A 19,425-nucleotide genomic window follows, 5' to 3' on the forward strand; every position below is an offset into this window, starting at 1 on the left:
AGACTACTGACAAGTCACTTAGAATCTCTTTGCTTCAGGTTTCTCACCTGTATGGTGAGGGTGATGACTGATCCACATACCTCATAGGATTATGATGAGGATGGAATGAGATAAATGAGATAGTTATTTTGAAAAGTGGAATCTACTGGGCAAATTCAGGGTATTTAGTTGATTGAAATTAAGCCTTAGATCTGATTAGGCAACTCAGAAAGTTTCTTCTCTGAGCTTTGTTGTCAGGTTTAAAATAGAATTCAGTCATAGAGGTTTGAATGTGTAACATTTTCTTCTACTAAATGATTTTCATGCAACCTGGAAAGAATCTTTTTATTGTAGTTTTAGAATCAAAGAGAAAATCTGAAGATACTATGACTCCGATGTTCTTATCACTCAGAATGAGCAACTGTTAACATTCTCTTAGTGCTATGATCTTTTAAAAACTTAATATAAAATATTTATGACATAAAAAGGTAAAAGGATATAATAATGAACATTCATATACTTGCCATTGACAATTTCAGCAAAGCCCCCTATTAGCATCCTGTCTTTATTATAGCCTAATGAGATAGGATACTGTTTCTCTTATTTGAGTCTTTAAAACCTGTAAATAAACAAGTTAACTTCATCTGAATATTTTATCCTGGCGTATGAGGGAGAAGGTTACTTTGTGCTAGTGTTGCCTTGGTTTGAGTTTCCTCAAAATTCTATTTATGGTTTTGGAGATCAGCTGTGTAAACTGGAAATATGACATCTGTAAAATCATAATAATGGCTAAGCTATTATATGCCAAACATTGTATCTAGGCAATTTTTGTGTGTTTTCTTTACATTTCACAATAGTTCTTCTGGTTAGCTATTTTCATTTTATAGATTAGGAGGGCGTGGCTCAGAGAAGTTGAGTAACTTGTCCAAAGTTCCACAGCCATTAAGTTGCGGAGCTAATGATTTTAATCACGGTCTGCCCTATACCACAGCCTGCATATTCTATACCATGCTCCCTCAATACTTGTCAGTAATCACAATCTGTTTCTTTTATAGGCAAAACCCAGAGACCATGTTTGAAGTGTATGTTGAAGTGGCCTATCCTAGGACAGGTGGCACTGTTTCAGGTATTTGCATGTTCCATTATGATATGGCGTGTTTGTTTATTGTATGAGCTAGCCATGCACATCGGATAATATGTGAATATTCTAAGCGGTTACTTATCTTTAAGTATGTTTAAGTGTCTTTCCCTTTTATCTGTGCCCACATCATCCTAGGGAATGGAGAATAATTGCAGTGAACAATTTAAATTAAGAGTTTTACTATAACAGCCTTGAAATATGGCTTTATTCATTGTAATCATTGGGTTTTGGTTTGTATCTTTCAGAGATGCCTGGAAGTCAACTATTTAGTGTGAAATATTGTCACCTTGCTAATAAGGAAGGTTTAGAATTAGGTTACAAAATAATATAAAGGGAAATCTCTGCCAGTAAACTGGAAGGAGATGTTTGAAATGGATTTAGTTCAGTAAATTTTGTCAGCTGGTTAAAGAAAGGTTGGAACTTAATTGAAGGAAACACCTCCTCTGGCTTTAGCTTTTGGACTAATTTGGACATGTATTCCTGAGCAACAGGGTCTTGGATAAGGTTAGAGTATCTTGTGTAGGTTGAGTAAATCACTTCTTGACCTAAAATCCTTCTTGGTTAATGAGAAAAAATAACCTTCTGACCTAGTGTTCTTTTTCCTGGTGCCTAAGAGAGTGATGCATTTGCCAAAGGTCTGTTAGGGAGCGGCTCTCGGTCCACACACCAACAGTTGCATGTATTATTTGGTGTTTATGGAGAATGAATTTATTTGGATTAGAAACTTGGAGTAATCAGGATTCCAATGGCAGTTATGCCCGTAATTGGCTATACAAACCTTGGACATATTTTCTACTTCATTATTTTAATTAGATTGTAATACTCATAAAATAGTTACCTTTTATTGAGTATCTGTTGTTCTGTTGTCCTACATGCTTGACATACATAGTCAGTCCTTACAATACAACCCTTAAAGATAGTTGGATGGTGTCTCCATTATGCCTATGAGAAAACAGAGTCTGAGAGGTCAAATAACTTACCAAGATTTTACAGCTACTGTGTGGAATAGCCAGGGTTTTAGGTTCAAGTCCTCTTCATTCTGCTAAGTTGCCTTCTTGAGGATAGTGACCATGTTGTACACATCTCTCCATGTCATCTGCAGGGCTTTGTACAATGTCACCAATATTTGTTAAAATGAATACATTTCTCAATATCAAAAGTGAGAATTGCGTGTGCTCCACTTTCTGGATTATTTCATGAAGGCTGTGAAACATGTTATATAAACTTATGGTCATTCTAGAAGTAGAATGTTAATATTCATCTTAAGTTATGCCTCTAATTGTGCAAACCATTGGATTGGGAAGGGAAGTAGCTGATACTAGGTGTGTTCGTGCAGCAGTACCTCTGTGAGCTGACTCGTCAGAGTAACCAGTTGGTGATGGCTGTGATTTGACAGATTTAAGGACAAAAACTTTTCTTATTTCTACAGTTGCTAATGTTCCCCCTTTCAATGCTGTAGGATTTTTTCCCCCAAAGTTAAAATGAATTTTCTTGGGGAATGTGAACGAAGTTTGATGAGTACAAATAAGAAAAAGGAACAAAATGGAGTCTTTACCTTATCCTCTTCTTTCAGTCATCTAATTCCTCTCCCCGTAGACAACTCTTTTCTTGTTTAACCCTTTAGTTTACTTTTTAAAAACTTTAAATTTTGAAAATATTTTATTTCAAGTTTTTTTTTTTTTTCGGTATGTGGGCCTCTCACTGTTGTGGCCTCTCCCGTTGTGGAGCACAGGCTCCGGATGCACAGGCTCAACGGCCATGGCTCACGGGCCCAGCCTCTCCGTGGCACGCGGGATCTTCCTGGACTGGGGCACGAACCCGTGTCCCCTGCCTCGGCAGGCAGACTCTCAACCACTGTGCCACCAGGGAAGCCCTGAAAATATTTTAAAAGATAAAAGTTACAAGAATAGTTATGTGCATACTCCCTTTTCCTTAGATTCATCAATTGTTACTATTTTGCCACATTTGCTTTATTACTCTGTGTGTATTTTTTGCTGAACCTTTTGAGAATAAGTTGCAGACTTTGTGACCCTTCACCCCTAAATACTTCAGGATATATCTCCTAAGAATAAGGACATTTTCTTAAATAACTCCAGTACAGTTACCAGAATAAGAAAGTTAATGTCATTTGTCCATGTTCAATCAGTTGTCCCAATAATATCCTTTATAGCACTTTCGCCTCTGATCCAGAGAATTCAGGATCATGTAATCCGTTTAGTTTTCACATCTATTTATTTTTTTTTAGTCTGGAACAGTTTTGCAACCTTGTTTTTTTATAAACCTTTGTGAAATGTTTTTGAAGAAATTAGGTCTCTTGTTTTGTATAAAGTCCCTGGGTTTGAATCTGATTGTATCCTCATGATTAGATTAGGTTATGGATTTTGGGTGGGAATATTTCAAACGTGATATTGTATCCTTCTCAGTGTATCATATCAGCAGGGACATGATGTCCATCCCATTATTTGTGGAAAAATGTGCATAAAACTTTTGTGTACAGTTTAATAATTATAAAGTGAGTACCCATGTTACTGCTATTCAGGTTAAGACAAATAATGTTGCCTGGTTCTAAGGAAATTCTGGTCCTGGCAAGAAGACCCCTGCCCTAGCCCTGTGCTTTAGAGGGCCATGCTTTGGCCTTCTTCTGAAGTGCCCCCTTCAGGCAAGGAGTCTGTGGGGCCTGTGGGACATGCCCATTTAGAGCCCAAACCCTTCCATCCTAGACAAACTTTGAATACCTAGGATCTAAGAATTTCTTGACCCAGTGGCCCCAGGTTTATTTCCAGAGTCTGTGTGAGTCTTCTCTAGGGTTTGTCCTTCTGAGGGTAGACTGGCTACTGGTGTACACACCCCTAGGCCCAAGGGGTGGCCTAAGGGTATCTGTTTGTGGGGAGTAGGGTATGCAATGGAGCTTGGGCTTGTGAGTGGAGGTGACTGCATCCCTGTGTGTGAGGTTCCTGGCAGTGTGGGATGGAAAAGGGGGAGATGGACAGTGGGCCAGTGGCCAGTTTTCCCTGAACCATGTTTCTACGTGGAACTCTAAGGAATCCAAGAATTTTCAGTGTGAATCTGTCCTTCCAAGTAGTTATGATAGGAGGATGGAACATATTTTATTTAATAGTTTGTTAGCTTATTTCGTATCTTGTAAATATTTAGACATTTGGTTTGTGGGCCTCTGTTTGTACTCTTGCCAAGGCCCTGTAAATGTTAGAGGTGGGGCTGGCCAGTGCCCCAGAAGTCCCTCCACTCCCCTTCTCCAGAGGTAACTACTATCCTGACTTTTATGATACTCATTTCTTTGTTTTTCTTTGTAGCTTTACCACATAAGTATAGTTCCTTGAAAAATTTAATTTAGTAGTGCCTGTTTCTGAATTTTATAGAATTATTCTGTGTGTAGTTTTGCTGCTTGTTTGCTCAAGTCTGTGAGGGTCCTCTGTGTTGTTGTGTGTCATTTATTTTCATTGTAGTGTAATACACTTTAATATTATATCACAGTTTATTCATTCTACTGTTGAAAGCACTTGAAGTTGTTTGCAGTTTTTGGCTATTACAAGCAAGGCTGCTGTGATCTTTATACATAAATCCTGGAGCATGTAAACATACTTTTACATAGGATATATACCATATTTGATTACTAGATAATGCTAAACTGTTTTTCAAAGTTGATTGTGCTTGTCTACACTCCCTTCAGCAGTGTTTGATAGTCTTTATTGTTGAACATCTTCATTAGTTCTTAATACAATTAAATTTGTTGGGTTTGGCCAACCTGATAGTTGTGTGGTAGTATCTCCTTGTTGCTTTTATTTGCATTTTCCTGGTGACTAATGAGATTGAGCACCTTTTCATATGCTTATTGACCTCGTGAATACCTTTCTTTTTAAAGTGCCTGTTCAAGGCTTACTCATTTTTTAATTGTTTTCTATTTTTTCCTTGTTGATTTATAAGAAATTGTTTGTCCTGCTACTATTAATTATCTGGTCAAGTGTGTTGTAGATATTGTCTCCTACTCTATGATTTGTCTTTCCCTCTCTTTCTGGTATCTTTGATCAAAACTTCTTGATTTTCATATCTACAGTTTATCAATGTTTTCCTACCCTACAGATAAGAAACTATTATCCTATATTTTCTTCTGAGAAATTTATAGTTTTGTCTTTCACATTCTTTAATATATCAAGGATTTTAATTTTCTATTAGATGATTAATATCCAGAAAAGCTAAACTTAAATTTGATTCCTTATCCATGATTTTTAAAAATTGGGAAACTAAATAAAGCCAAATTACTAAGATACACTATTCCTCTACATAAAATGTGTTTTTATAAAATGGTCAGGTACTTCTAAATAATACCTAAAAAATTACCTCACAAAGAAAGAGGGTGACAAATGTGAGAAAGGCTGGTAAGAAATACTACTAGACGTTAAAGACAGTTCTTTTTCCCATCGATTACTTTTAATGTCGGAACTAGTGAAGGTATTGTCAACTCTCATGTGTTCTTTGCTCTGAAAGCATTCCATGACATCCATGGAAGGGACATGTATTCTGTCAGTTCTACTTAGATATTGCATCCAGACCTGTGGCACTGAGTGGGACATCTTCCAAAGATTGTGCAAATAAAATTTGGGTACACAAACTGAACTCATGGTGCTGCTTACTTTCTTTGGGAATTCGTAAGATTTCCTAGTTCCTAATACCAGTGAATAAGCTGTCATTTAGTATTTGATTTTAGGTAACTTTTGTCTACTTCTACAACCTCTTTTTTTTTTAATACAACTTATTATATCTGCCTTTTTCTGATACTATTTAAGCCTTATTTTTGCCATTTAGATGATTGCAAAGAATGTGTCTTAAAATTAGTCTTTGTTCATTGGATCTGCATCTCTGATCTCTGCCAAAATATCTGAGCAAACTTAAATATAAACCTTACGCTATACAGTACTAGTGTCTGGGCATAATCTTCTCTTTGAAGTTTGTTTGCATCCCCCAGAGGGCTTAATTCCCTGCTGTGAGAAGGTGGGTTAGAAAGCACTGAAACTACTTTATGGGTCTTTAATTGGAGGATTTAGTATACATTTTGTTCTATAAATTTCTGTGGGAGTTTCATTCTTATGATTTTTTCTTATACTGTGGTATATTATGTTCTCATTGTAAATTAAAAAAAATACTAAAAATTTTCCAATTATTTGAGTACATATTGGCAGATCATCCCTGGTGTGTATTTTTTTCTATTCATCTTTAAATTTTTTAAAAAATTTATTTATTTTATTTATTTAATTTTTGGCTGTGTTGGGTCTTCATTGCTTCCCGTGGGCTTTCTCTAATTGAGGTGAGGGGGGGCTACTCTTCGTTGTGGTGTGCGGGCTTCTCATTGTGGTGGCTTCTCTTGTTGCAGAGCACGGGCTCTAGGCGCATGGGCTTCAGTAGTTGTGGCACATGGGCTCAGTAGTTGCGGCTCGCGGGCTCTAGAGCGCAGGCTCAGTAGTTGTGGCGCATGGACTTAGTTGCTCCACGGCATGTGGGATCTTCCTGGACCAGGGCTCGAACCCATGTGCCCTGCATTGGCAGGCGGATTCTTAACCACTGAGCCACCAGGGAAGCCCATATTCATCTTTAAATTTTTAGTAGCTTGTTTTCTTACTAGTTTTTGACTATGTATAAATTTTTAGAAATTTTTAAAAATTACAAAGAAAAGAAAAATTATTACTCAGTAATAACTACTGTTAATGTTTTGATTTATTTTCTTGTAGCCTTCTTTTGTGTGTGTATGTGTGTGTGTGTAAATATATAAACTTCCCCCCCAACTTCTGCTACATGTGTGTGTTTTCCATGTTCTCCCTCAAATCATTAAACTTTTCCTAAAATTATTAATATAACTTTGTAAAAATCATTTTAGTTGCTATAAATTATGACATCATGTTTATGTGCTATATTTACTTGTAATTACATCTTTAGATTTTTTCCAGGGTATTTCTCTTGTAAATAATGCCAGTGAACATCTTTTGTGTATAATCTTGTTATTTAGGTATGTGAGTTTAATGTTTTAAAAAGAAGTAGGATCATTTTGAGTAGAGCTTTGATCTGTCTTGTTCTTACTTTTTTAGTGCTTTCTTTTTTTTTTTTGCCAGTTTCATTTTGTGTACTCTAATTTATGTATTTGTTCAAGAACCCACCAGAAAATGAATACAGTCACCTCCAGTTGTGAAAGCTCCCAGAGCTGAGTTCAGCCTGTCTGACTGAAGGTCTGGAGAGAGGGTGCTCTTGCAAGAGGGATGAGCTTGCCCAGTCCAATGATCAGATGGTACTGGCATGCTGAAACTCTGGAATGCATTTCAAATACAAGTGTCTCGTTACAGCTGGCATCTCTGAGCCTGCTGCAGGCACTTTTTTTTTCTTGTTCTTAAAATATATATTTTTTAACATCTTTATTGGAGTATAATTACTTTACAATGGTGTGTTAGTTTCTGCTTTATAACAAAGTTAATCAGTTATACATATGTTCCCATATCTCTTCCATCTTGCATCTCCCTCCCTACCACCCTCCATATCCCACCCCTCTAGGTGGTCTCAAAGCACCTCGCTGATCTCCCTGTGCTATACGGCTGCTTCCCACTAGCTATCTATTTTATGTTTGGTAGTGTATATATGTCCATGCCACTCTCTCACTTTGTCCCAGCTTACCCTTCCACCTTCCCATATCCTCAAGTCCATTCTCTAGTAGGTCTGTGTCTTTAATCCCGTCTTACCCCTAGGTTCTTCATGACCTTTTTTTTTCTTTTTCTTAGATTCCATATATATGTGTTAGCATATGGTATTTGTTTTTCTCTTTCTGACTTACTTCACTCTGTATGACAGACTCTAGGTCCATCCACCTCACTACAAATAACTCAATTTTGTTTCTTTTTTTGCGGTACGCGGGCCTCTCACTGTTACTCCCGTTGCGGAGCACAGGCTCTGGACGTGCAGGCTCAGTGGCCATGGCTCACGGGCCTAGCCGCTCCGTGGCATGTGGGATCTTCCCGGACCGGGGCACGAACCCATGTCCCCTGCATCGGCAGGCGGACTCTCAACCACTGCGCTACCAGGGAAGCCCTTAATTTTTGTTTTTTTAATTGCCACAAAATGCCAATCTCAGAGCCTCATTTTTCTCAACTATAAAATTGGGGCCCTGATAGTGTCTACTTCATTCAGTCGAAAGGATTAAAGTAAAATGCACAGTGCGTGGGACATGGGAAGTTCTTAATTAATGGGAGCTGTTGTTATTTATCATTTGTTTTGAAAGATTTAATTTTTTTAGGAGAAGATTTAGGTTCACAGCAAAATTGAGAGGGTGATACAGAGATTTCCTGTATATGCCTGCCCCACACATGCACAGCCTCCCCTATTATCAGTATTCCCCACGAGAGTGGTATGTTTGTTACAATTGATGAACCTACACTGACACGTCACAATCACCCAAAGTCCGTTGTTTATGTCATGGTTCACTCTTGGTGTTGTATATTCTGTGGGTTTGGATGAATGTATAATGACATGTATCCATCATTATAGTATACAGAGTATTTTCACTGCTCTAAAAATTCTCTGTGCTCTACCTGTTTAGCCCCCCTTGCCCTCCACACACTGTCCCCTTCCCACCAACCACTGATCTTTTTACTGTCTCCAGTTTTGCCTTTTCCAGAATGTCATATAGTTGGAATCATAGTTGTATGTAGCCTTTTCAGATGGGTTTCTTTCACTTAGTCCTATGCATTTAATGTCCCTCCATGTCGTTTCATGGCTTGATGCCTCATTTCTTTTTAGTGCTGAATAATATTCCATTGCCTGCATGTGCCACAGTTTATGTATCCATTTACTTACTAAAGGACATCTTGGTTGCTTCCAGGTATTGACAGTTATGAATAAAGCTGCTAATAAACATCCACGTGCTGGTTCTCATGTGGACATAGGTTTGCAACTCCTTTGGGTAAACACCAAGAAGCCTGATTGCTGGATTGTATGGCAGGAGTATGTTTAGTTTTGTAAGAAACCACCAAACTGTCTTCCAAGGTGGCTGTACCATTTTACACTCCCACCAGCAATGAATGAGAGTTCCTACTGCTTCATATCCTCATCAGCACTTGGTGTTGTCTGAGTTCTGGACTTTGGCCATTCTAATAGGTGTATGGTAGTATAACATTGTTTTGATTTGCATCTCCCTGATTACATATGACGTGGAGCATCTTTTCATATGTTTATTTACCATCTGTGTATCTTCTTTGGTGAGGGGGTTTCTTTTTTTAAAAAATTTATTTATTTATTTTTGGCTGTGTTGGGTCTTTGTTGCTGCGTGCCGGCTTTCTCTAGTTGCGGTGAGCGGGGGCTACCCTTTGTTGCGGTGTGCGGGCTTCTCACTGCGGTGGCTTCTCTTGTTGCGGAGCATGGGCTCTAGGCGCGTAGGCTTCAGTAGTTGTGGCATACAGGCTCAGTAGTTGTGGCTCACGGGCTCTAGAGCGCAGGCTCAGTAGTGGTGGCACACGGACTTAGTTGCTCCGCGGCATGTGGGATCTTCGTGGACCAGGGCTCGAACTCGTGTCCCCTGCATTGGCAGGCAGATTCTTAACCACTGATGCACCAGGGAAGTCCCATGAGGGGGTTTCTGTTAAGACCTTTGGCCCATTTTTATTTATTTATTTATTTTATTTATTTATTTTTGTGGTACGTGGGCCTCTCACTGCTGTGGCTTCTCCCGTTGTGGAGCACAGGCTCTGGACGCGCAGGCTCAGCGGCCATGGCTCACGGGCCCAGCCGCTCCGCGGCATGTGGGATCCTCCCGGACCGGGGCACGAACCCGCGTCCCCTGCATCCGCAGGCGGACTCTCAACCACTGCGCCACCAGGGAAGCCCTGGCCCATTTTTAAAATTGGGTTGTTTGTTTTCTTATTTTTGAGTTTTAAGAATTCATGTTATATTTTGGATAACAGTCCTTTATCAAATATGTCTTTTGTAAATATTTTCTTCCAGTCTATAGCTTGTTTTCTCATTGTCCTGATATTTTGTCTTTGGCAGAGCAGAAGTTTTTAATTTTAATGAAATCTGGCCTATCAATTATTTCTTTCATGGATCATGTTTGTGGTCATCACCATAACTAAGATCATGTAGGTTTTCTCCTATGTTATCTTCTAGGAGTTCTATAGTTTTGTGTTTTACATTTAGGTCATGATCCATTTTGAGACAATTTTTGTGAGAGATGTAAGAAAGGTCTGTGGCTAGATTCAGTATTTTGAGTGTGGATGTCCAGCTGTTCCAGCAGTGTTTGTTGAAGAGACCATTTTTGCTCCATTGTATTGCCTTTGTTGCTTCGGCAAAGATCAGTTGACTAATTTCTTTGGGTCTATTTCTGGGCTGTCTGTTGATCCATTGATCCATTTGTCTATTCTTTCACCAATGCCATCCTGTGTTGGTTTCTATAGCTTTATGGTCAGTCTTGAAGTCAGTTAGTGTCAGTCTTTGAACTTTGTTCTTTTCTTTCATATTGTGTTGGCTATTCTGGGCCTTTTGCCTTTCTCTGTAAACTTTAGAATTAGTTTGTTGATATCCATAAAGTAACTTGCTGGTATTTTGTTCGTTTTTGTATTGAATCTTTAGATCAAGTTGGGAAGAACTGACATCTTGGCAATATTGAGTCTTCTGATCTGTGAACATGGAATATATCTCCATTTATTTAATTCTGTGATTTCGTTCATCAGAGTTTTTTGTAGTTCCCCTCATATAGTTCTTGTATGTATTATTATTTTTTTTTTTTGCGGTACGCGGGCCTCTCACCGCTGCGGCCTCTCCCGCTGCGGAGCACAGGCTCCGGACGCGCAGGCTCAGCGGCCATGGCTCACGGGCCCAGCCGCTCTGCGGCACGTGGGATCCTCCCAGACCGGGGCACGAACCCGCTTCCCCTGCATCGGCAGGCGGACTCTCAACCACTGCGCCACCAGGGGAGCCCTCTTGTATGTATTTTTGTTAGATTTATTCCAGAGTAGCTGTTATTTTAAATTCCGATGTTATTTTTATTTAAGGCAAGAGTTCCTATCTGTGTAGAACTCTGCTGTCCAACAATTGTTATCAGTCTAACACAGCTGAAAAATGGGAAGTAAGTAAAAGTAACTAGCCAAAATAGATTTCTCAGAATCCATGCATTCAAACTTAAATCTTTTATTCATGGGAAAGCACTTAGCTTATGCCCTATGTGCTTTGCTTTGCCCTGAGGATTCTTCTGTATTATATTGATCAGCACAGTTATTGATTATGCTGATGACATTAAATCATTGTATTAGGGCTCTTTGTTGTAAGTGGCAGAAACCCAACGAAATCTGGCTTGAGCAAAAAAGGGAATTTGTTGGCTCTCAATACTGAGAAGTTGCAGTGGTAAAACTGGTTTTGGGTTTTGATGGATCTAGGTGTTCTACATATATTTTCATAGATTTGTCATATCTTTATCTCTTGGTTTTCTGTCGTCTGTGTTTGGTTCATTTCTGGTCAAGTGCTCCCTATATAATTGCAAAGATGGCTACTAGCAAATTGAAGATTATATTCTACCAATTTAGTCACCCAAGTGGAAGAAGAGTGTTTTATGTTTTTCTGAGCCATTAACCCAAGGACCATTGTAATAGGCCTCTTTGGGTCATAGACTGATCTATGAACCAATCATGATGGTTTTGGGTAGGTGACTCAGATGCTGATTGGGGAATGAGGGAGTATGTATGTGGGAGGCCTATTCAGTGCCACTTGGATTCTCTAGCCTGAGAATGGCGCAGGGTAGTTACTCAGAGGAAAATCTGGTGCTATTACCAGAGGAAGGGAGAATGGATGCTAAGCAGGCAAAATAAATATACATTGCAGTCATCAAGAAAATGTTTTGTTCAAAATATTCTTTTCAAAAAAGCAGTGAGATATATAATGTAGTTTGGAATTACAACCAAAAAGTTAAAGTTTCAGTGCTGAAAAATGTGGGTCTTCAGCTTTCTCAAACTGCCACATAAGCCTCATTTCCGCAGGAGTATACATGACTGAGGTCTTATTATCACACGTCTATTTTTTGGTTAGAGTTCTTTAATCACTTATTTGAGCACTCACTTTAGGTTCAGCACTGTGCTAGACCATAGAAAGTGGAACGTGAGCTCTGTAAAACAGGAACTGAACCTCATGTTTTAAATGCTTAGGACACTTTTTTTTTTAACCTTTAAGAAATTATATTCTAGCCTTTGCATTTATTTTGGTATTATTTCACAACACTTTTTGCATTTCCTTCTTTATGTTGCATTGAAAACATGCAGTCTCCTCAAAGGCTTTCATTAGAAAAAGAAATCTTCAGAGAAGCTATTGCTATAAGCTTGCTTTGCCCAGCAGGAAACTTTAATAAGTTGCTTGATTTAAGACAGTTTTTTTTTTTTTTAACCTTTAATGTGTTCTTAGGCATTAGAATTTTATGTTATCACAAAGCCTCATTTGAAGAGAAAATAGATGCAGATGAATTGCTGTCTAGATTATAACAATGTCAGTAAGTATCTTCATGGATAATTTGTAATAGAAACAACATAATGGAAAGACTGTAGGCTTTGAAGTTAGATTTCTTCTGCCACCAACTAATTGTTTGACCTTGGAAAAGTTATTTAAACTGATTCTAGTTTGCTTCTTGTTTAAATGGGACTTATATCTATTTGTGAATTAGAGACAATATGGATTAAAATGTCGAACACACAAACAAGTACAAATTAGGCATTCTTGTGATGACTTAATTCAACATCATCCTTAAATGAAAAATAAAACCAAAAACCCAAACTTCAAACCAAAACAAACTCCAAACAATAAAACTTCCTGCAATTGTGATTTTGTTAAGAGATTAAATTTTCCTTCTGATATAATTAATTTAAATTCCTTTTGAAATGGTTCAGATACTAGAACAATAGTGAGGTGAAGATATTGAACTCACTTGATGAAAAGAAAACTGTCTGAATAACCAATTTTCTCTTTCAGAAAATGTAGGATTAATTCTGAGTTCTTTCCAGAAAAGCACACTTTGGACACATGGATAATTTCAAATGATTAACCTATATATTTTTTTCCTCATGTCACAGTTCAACTTTAACAAGAACCCAATGATCAGTCCTCAGTTACCAGAGTTTTTTCTTTTTTTGTTTTGTTTTAACTGTCTAGTTGTGAGAAGAGCCAAATGCCAAGAAAATAAGCTGGTATCAGAGATTTATTAAAAGAGCCCATTTCTGGAATATGGTCTATAATTAGTGTATATTTAGCTCAGATTTCTGTCCTCAATGGTAAGCATCACTGATACTCAGAATGTTGCAGCTGACTTCTAGAACATCACAGGAAAAGGGTTCCATTAGTTTGTTAGGTTGTACTTAGTATGAAAGGAAAATTGACAGAAGTATATGGGAAAGATTTTCTACAAAGACTGAAATGAAAAATATTTTCATCATGGCTCTCAATGAAGTAGAAAATCAGCTCAGCAGAACATTTAATTTATTCCCTCTTCCTGCTAAGTATTTTGGTTAATAGGAGTTCCTGCTCCTCTTCCCCCTAAAACTTCAAAAGTATAATTAGCAAAAGTCTAGTTAAGAGCATGGTTTCTAGGATCAGATCATCTGGGTTCAAATTCCAACTCCACCTATGACTTAATTCCCTGTGTGATTTTGGGCAAATTACTTAGTCCTATTGTTGTCTTATTTAGTTTCCTAAATTGTAAAATGGGGATGATGATGGTAGTACCTCATAGTGTTATTGTAAAGATTAAATGAGAAAAAAAAATTAAAGAATTAAGCACAGGACACAGCACAGAGCACCCCTCAGTTTGAACTATTATTAAAAAAAAGTTGGACTCATTTGTTTTGATTCTTCAAACTAGAAGTTGAGGGTCATCGGGGGTCTGAACTGGGGAAATGTCATCTGTTCCTACTGAAGGCTCATTTCTTCTACACTGTGATAGCAGGGCACTGGGACCAGATCTAAGGCAGTTCTAGGCCCAGGGCATTTGGAAGCCTTCACTAGGCCCTTTCTTGCCTCTAGTAGCCCTAGCAAGTCTGGATTAGGTTTTGAAAAAATTCTTAATCCTGGGGGTTGGACCCTGGAACAAGCCGACCTAATTTTTCTTGGGTTTGCTGAATGGAGATTGAATTTACTGAGGTTTTATTTGGACTTCTCTGGGTCTGCTGTAGGATAAAAGTTCAGGTCTAGACCCAATTTAAATTGAGATTTAGATCTGTCCACTACTACATTTCCCCCATTTTGTTTAGAAAGGTGTTTTTGTATCATACTTCACCCATTCAGCAATGTTTTTTTTTTTTTAGTTTATTTTAAAAATTTATTTATATGGGTTTTTAAAATTTTTGGCTGTGTTGGGTCTTTGTTGCAGTGCACGGGCTTCTCATTGCAGTGGCTTCTCTTGTTGGGGAGCACTGGCTCTAGGCACGTGCGCTCAGTAGTTGTGGCTTGCAGGCTCTAGGGCGCAGGCTCAGTAGTTGTGGCGCATGGGCTTAGTTGCTCCACGGCATGTGGGATCTTCCCAGACCAGCGCTCGAACCCGTGTCCCCTGCATTGGCAGGCGGATTCTTAACCACTGAGCCACCAGGGAAGTCCCTCAGCAATGTTTATTAAAACTTGCTGTGTGATAGGTACTGGGGAGGGGAGGAGGCATTTCAGACAGAAGGCAAAGCATTTGCAAAGCCATGGAGGAATAGTTTATTTCTTTTTATTAATAAGGAATCTGACTTTTAAGCAGATTCTGATCAGCTTGAGGGACCCTGTGTGATCACACTCAGTCTGTCAGTTCCGTGAGGGCAGAGGTCTTTGTTTATTCAGTTCATTGATGTGCGCCCAGCACCTAGCCCAGTGAGTGGGACGTGGTAGGCACTCAGTACATATTTTTTGGACAAATAAATGAACTGACACAATTCCAGCTGTTTACAGTGAACCTTGATATTTTGATTAGTCTCTGCAGTTTTATTGTTGGTAAATATCTCATTTCTAGTAGGTTGAATGGCTGCTCAATTTGCTGTATTTTGCTTTTTAATGGAAATCTTTGGGTAGAACTAGGGGGAGGGCATTTATTTTAGAAGCAAGAGTTATCTTGCAGTTTTCTCTCTAGTGATTTTTCTGGAAGATGCTATTCTGCCTTTTCTACGAGCAGATGTGCTCAGGATGAGAAGTTTAAAGGAAGGCGCACTTACATTTGTCCCACTAGGCGAGGAATGCCTTTTCCTCTCCATTTAGTACGTGTCCATCAGACTTCCCAGAGTACAATGAGGCATTTACTCCAGGCCTCGGTGACAGCCCATACTTTTTGCATTTTAGGCTTTTTCTGCCACCCCTGGGAAACTGCCTAGTGGTCTGGCATCATGAGAATTTGTCTTACTAAAAGCTGCCCATCCTCTCCTCTAGCAGAAGCAGTGGGTGCAGTGGAAGGAGCTTTGGAGTTGGGTCTGAATTATGGCTCCGCAACTAATAGCGATCTGACCTTGGGGAAGTTACTCATCTTTTTGCACTTGCAAATATGAGTTTGTTAATGCTTATCTTTTAGAGTTGCTGTGAAGATTAAATAAAACACTATAAAATAATTAACAGTGCCTAGTTTGTTTTCTTCTGTCAAGTCATTGTCTTCTACTCTTTCAACCTCCTGACATGAAAGAACACCTATATTATTTTTCATAGCTTGGAGGACTATAGAGTCTTTGAAATGCTTGATAACGATTTTCTGTGTTTTTTTTTTTTTTTTTTTGTGGTACGCGGGCCTCTCACTGTTGTGGCCTCTCCCGTTGTGGAACACAGGCTCCAGACGCGCAGGCTCAGCGGCCGTGGCTCACGGGCCCAGCCGCTCCGCGGCATGTGGGATCCTCCCGGACCGGGGCACGAACCCACGTCCCCTGCATCGGCAGGCGGACTCTCAACCGCTGCGCCACCAGGGAAGCCCCCTCTGTGTTTTATTTTTTCTTTTTCTTTTGATGAGCAATGTGGAGTTTTGTTAATGTATTTCCAAAGACATGGAAAAACTACTTCACAAAAAGACTTACATACTTAATGTAAAAAACTTATATACATAATTTAAAAGTTTTCGAGATATAAACTTAAACTAAGGGTCTTTCAAGGGTCCTCCTTTGCCTATGAAGGGCATAGCATGGTTTCATGTTTACATGTTGGTGAGTGTGTGAGTGAGAGAGGGAGTGGGGAGGAAGAGAGAGAGGAAAAGAGAATGAAAATATATGTGTGGTGAAAGAGATATTTTAGCCTGCTTTTGTAACTTTAGCTTTGCTATGCAATGTGCCAAAAGTTATTTCTCCCTAGGGAGTGTCTCTTTCAACAGTTTGTGAAGGCAGCATAAATTCTCACTTGGTGTTCAAGGAAGATGGTAATACAATTTAGTACAACCACAGTATTTTTTTTAACTTGTTAGAAACCAAAATGTGATTGCAGTGGCAAAGTTGTCAGCGCGCTCAAGTTTAACAAGTGTTCGAAGGATTAGTAAAGGAAATCTAGTTTACTCTGCAGCTTTTATGACAAAGAATTTAAAAGGTTTTGCTCTAAGCCCCACCATGTGTTTCTTCCTTTTCTCCAAAACATACCTCTAAGCTGAAAAGAGAGATGAATCTCTTAGGGAGAAACTATTAACTCCGAGGGAGTTTATCATTGTTTGAGAGGAAGCAGAGCATTTACATTTGAATCGACTCTGAGTGTAGTTTGTGCCCTAATCTCGTTCGTCCTAGAAGTTGGTGAGGAGTTTAAGTACTTCCTACTTTGTGTTCTGGTCCTTGTAGTGCCATCCTAATTTTCTCAGGGATCATAAATTTCCTAATTCAAAGTAAGCAAACTTCTGAGACACTGTGCTTTGGCTTTGTATGGAAGTACTTTCTGTAGTTGTCGTAGTCATCTAAGTAGGGCCATTGGCCAGAATTGTCTCATTTTCACAGCATTGATGATCGCACTAAAAATACTATAAAAAAGACAAAATATTACAGGAAGTTTGAAAGAGAATAAAATCACTTCCATTGCAATCCCACTTTCAAGTTTCGAATACTCCCATTTGACAACCTTGCAGTTGGTGTACATTTTAATTAAAAAATTTTTTTTTACTTTATTTATTTTTTGGTGTACATTTTTATGTGTGTTTTTTTTTTTTTTTTTTTTTTTTTTTTTTTTTTTTTTTTTGTGGTACGCGGGCCTCTCACTGTTGTGGTCGCTCCCGTTGCGGAGCACAGGCTCCGGACGCGCAGGCTCAGCGGCCATGGCTCACGGGCCCAGCCGCTCCGCGGCATGTGGGATCCTCCCAGACCGGGGCACGAACCCGAGCCCCCTGCATCGGCAGGCGGACCCCCAACCGCTGCGCCACCAGGGAAGCCCTTTGGTGTACATTTTTAAATGAGAGAAAGTAAGACCTTAAGATGGTTATCATAGGGACTTTCCTGAGTGTCCAGTGGTTACGACTTTGAGCCTCCACTGCAGGGGGCAAAGGTTCCATCGCTGGTTGGGGGGGAACTAAGATCCCGCATGTCCTGCGATGTGGCCAAAAAAAAAAGATGGTTATCTTCAATATTTCAATTAATTTTTGAAGGTTCCATCAGAGTCTTATAGTTTGATTAACCAGTTGTCTGTTATTATACATATAAATTCAGCCCCTTTTAAAACAAGACAAATTATATCACTCTCAAGTTATAAACATTTGTGACCAAAATTTTGGTATTACCTTTTTAAAAATTTTTTTTGTTTTTGGGCTGGGGGGACAGGGAGAGATCAGGGAGATGGAGAGGCAGATAGAGGAATAGAGAGAGGGCTGAGAAAGGCTGTGTCAAACATAAACTGTTACAGATGGAAATGTTTTTTTTTTTCTAAGTCCAAAATTTGTAAGAACCCTTAAATTGAACCATTTTCTGAAATCAAAATAAAGTATTATTATCTTAGTATTTTGCTCTATGATGAATTAATGTACCATTTCTTTTAAAAAATTAGTTATATTTTAGGGATTCTTAGGTGTGCTTTTTTCTAACAGTGATTATTTTACTTTCTTATTTTACTTGAAGGGCATTCTTCTGATGGTGGATTTAGGTCATTTTAGCCTAAAAAGAATAGAAATCATCTACCTGAAAGACTTGTTGTTGGGAGAAATTCTTTGTATTTGCTCTCATAAATTGTTAGACAGCTGTGTCCTGGACTGGAGTTAGCTTTTGTAGCAGCTGTGGAGTCCTCACCTTACATAAAATGTTCCCAGTGAAAGTTTGTTGCTGTGACTTGGGACTGTCATTCAAACCCACCCCAAAGAAACAGGGTGTGTATAATACTTCATGGGTGTCAGATGAGGAAATCTTGTTGGAGCTATGGTTTAATTAAATCCAATGTTTTTTTTTTTCTCTCTCTCTTTTTCAGAGGAATTAGTAAGTTAGGGGTTGGGGAGGTAGCCTATGCTTGTTCCTTAGAGATTGGGACAAGAATTTTGCCTTTGCTGAAAGAGCTTGTGTGGTAAGGGACTAGCCTGAAAATGATTTGCCTGGCATTTGCACTGGGCATATTTGGAAAGGAAAGCCTCTTTGCATTGTGCGTTTAAAAAAGTGTCTGTAAGCGTGCTTAGAAAATGGCAGCATTTGCTGGTCTTGGCTGTCAATGTCTTGCTGCTATGGGCTGTGTTTAACCAGAAAGGGAAACTCAGAGTAGAAAAAGTCTCACTCCCAAGACTTTACAAGAAAACCCCTCTTTGTTGATTTATATATATATATTTTAAAGGAGCTTGACATCTTCATCAAGTTCACAGTGGGCCTGCTTTGTTTGCTTTCTCTTGAATGCTTGATAAGATTTTTCTTCTATTGTTTTGTGCAGCAAGAACAGATCTTTCCATGGCTGGGGTGGGTTTTTTGTAAATCCACAATATGGTCATTGTCTGGTGGTGAATAATTGTGGCTGCTTTTTGTACAACCAGAACTAAGGCTTTGGCTGTGAACAGATTCCTTCTTAGCGTGAAAAGGGACTAATCCATGTAAATACAGCCCCAAAATAAAGCTTTACAGAAAAAGGGGAAGGCCGCTAAGCAGGAGGGCACAGGTCAGCAATTTAACCTTTAACCTAACAAATAAGAAGCATGAAAGTTCCAGAATTGGTTTACAAAAGAAAGCTCCTGTGATCTGTCAGTTTTTCTTTTCAGGAGGGAACTGGGTGAGAGATCTGACTGACAGCTAGTGCCTTTTAACTGCAGACTGAAATTAACTGCCAAATTGAAACTTGAATATTTGAAGGAGAATTTTTCTTAAATAAATTGAGATGTCAGAATAGGCTGCATAAGCATTGGTCAGGTC

At 38.9% G+C, this 19,425-nt stretch overlaps 1 protein-coding gene across 3 annotated transcripts in view; it reads left to right on the plus strand.

The window, feature by feature from the left end:
• Positions 1-19,425, plus strand: part of DENND1A (DENN domain containing 1A) — a 532,587-nt gene that overhangs the window by 43,019 nt on the left and 470,143 nt on the right. For all 3 annotated transcript variants that reach the window (XM_070045680.1, XM_060300451.1, XM_060300453.2), the window contains exon 2: positions 1,035-1,105. In XM_070045680.1, coding sequence (XP_069901781.1) covers positions 1,064-1,105 — 42 coding nt within the window. In that variant the 5' untranslated portion in view covers positions 1,035-1,063. The remainder of the gene's footprint in view (positions 1-1,034; positions 1,106-19,425) is intronic.

This window comes from Globicephala melas, chromosome 6, assembly GCF_963455315.2.
Source record: "Globicephala melas chromosome 6, mGloMel1.2, whole genome shotgun sequence".
Classification (NCBI taxonomy): domain Eukaryota; kingdom Metazoa; phylum Chordata; class Mammalia; order Artiodactyla; family Delphinidae; genus Globicephala; species Globicephala melas.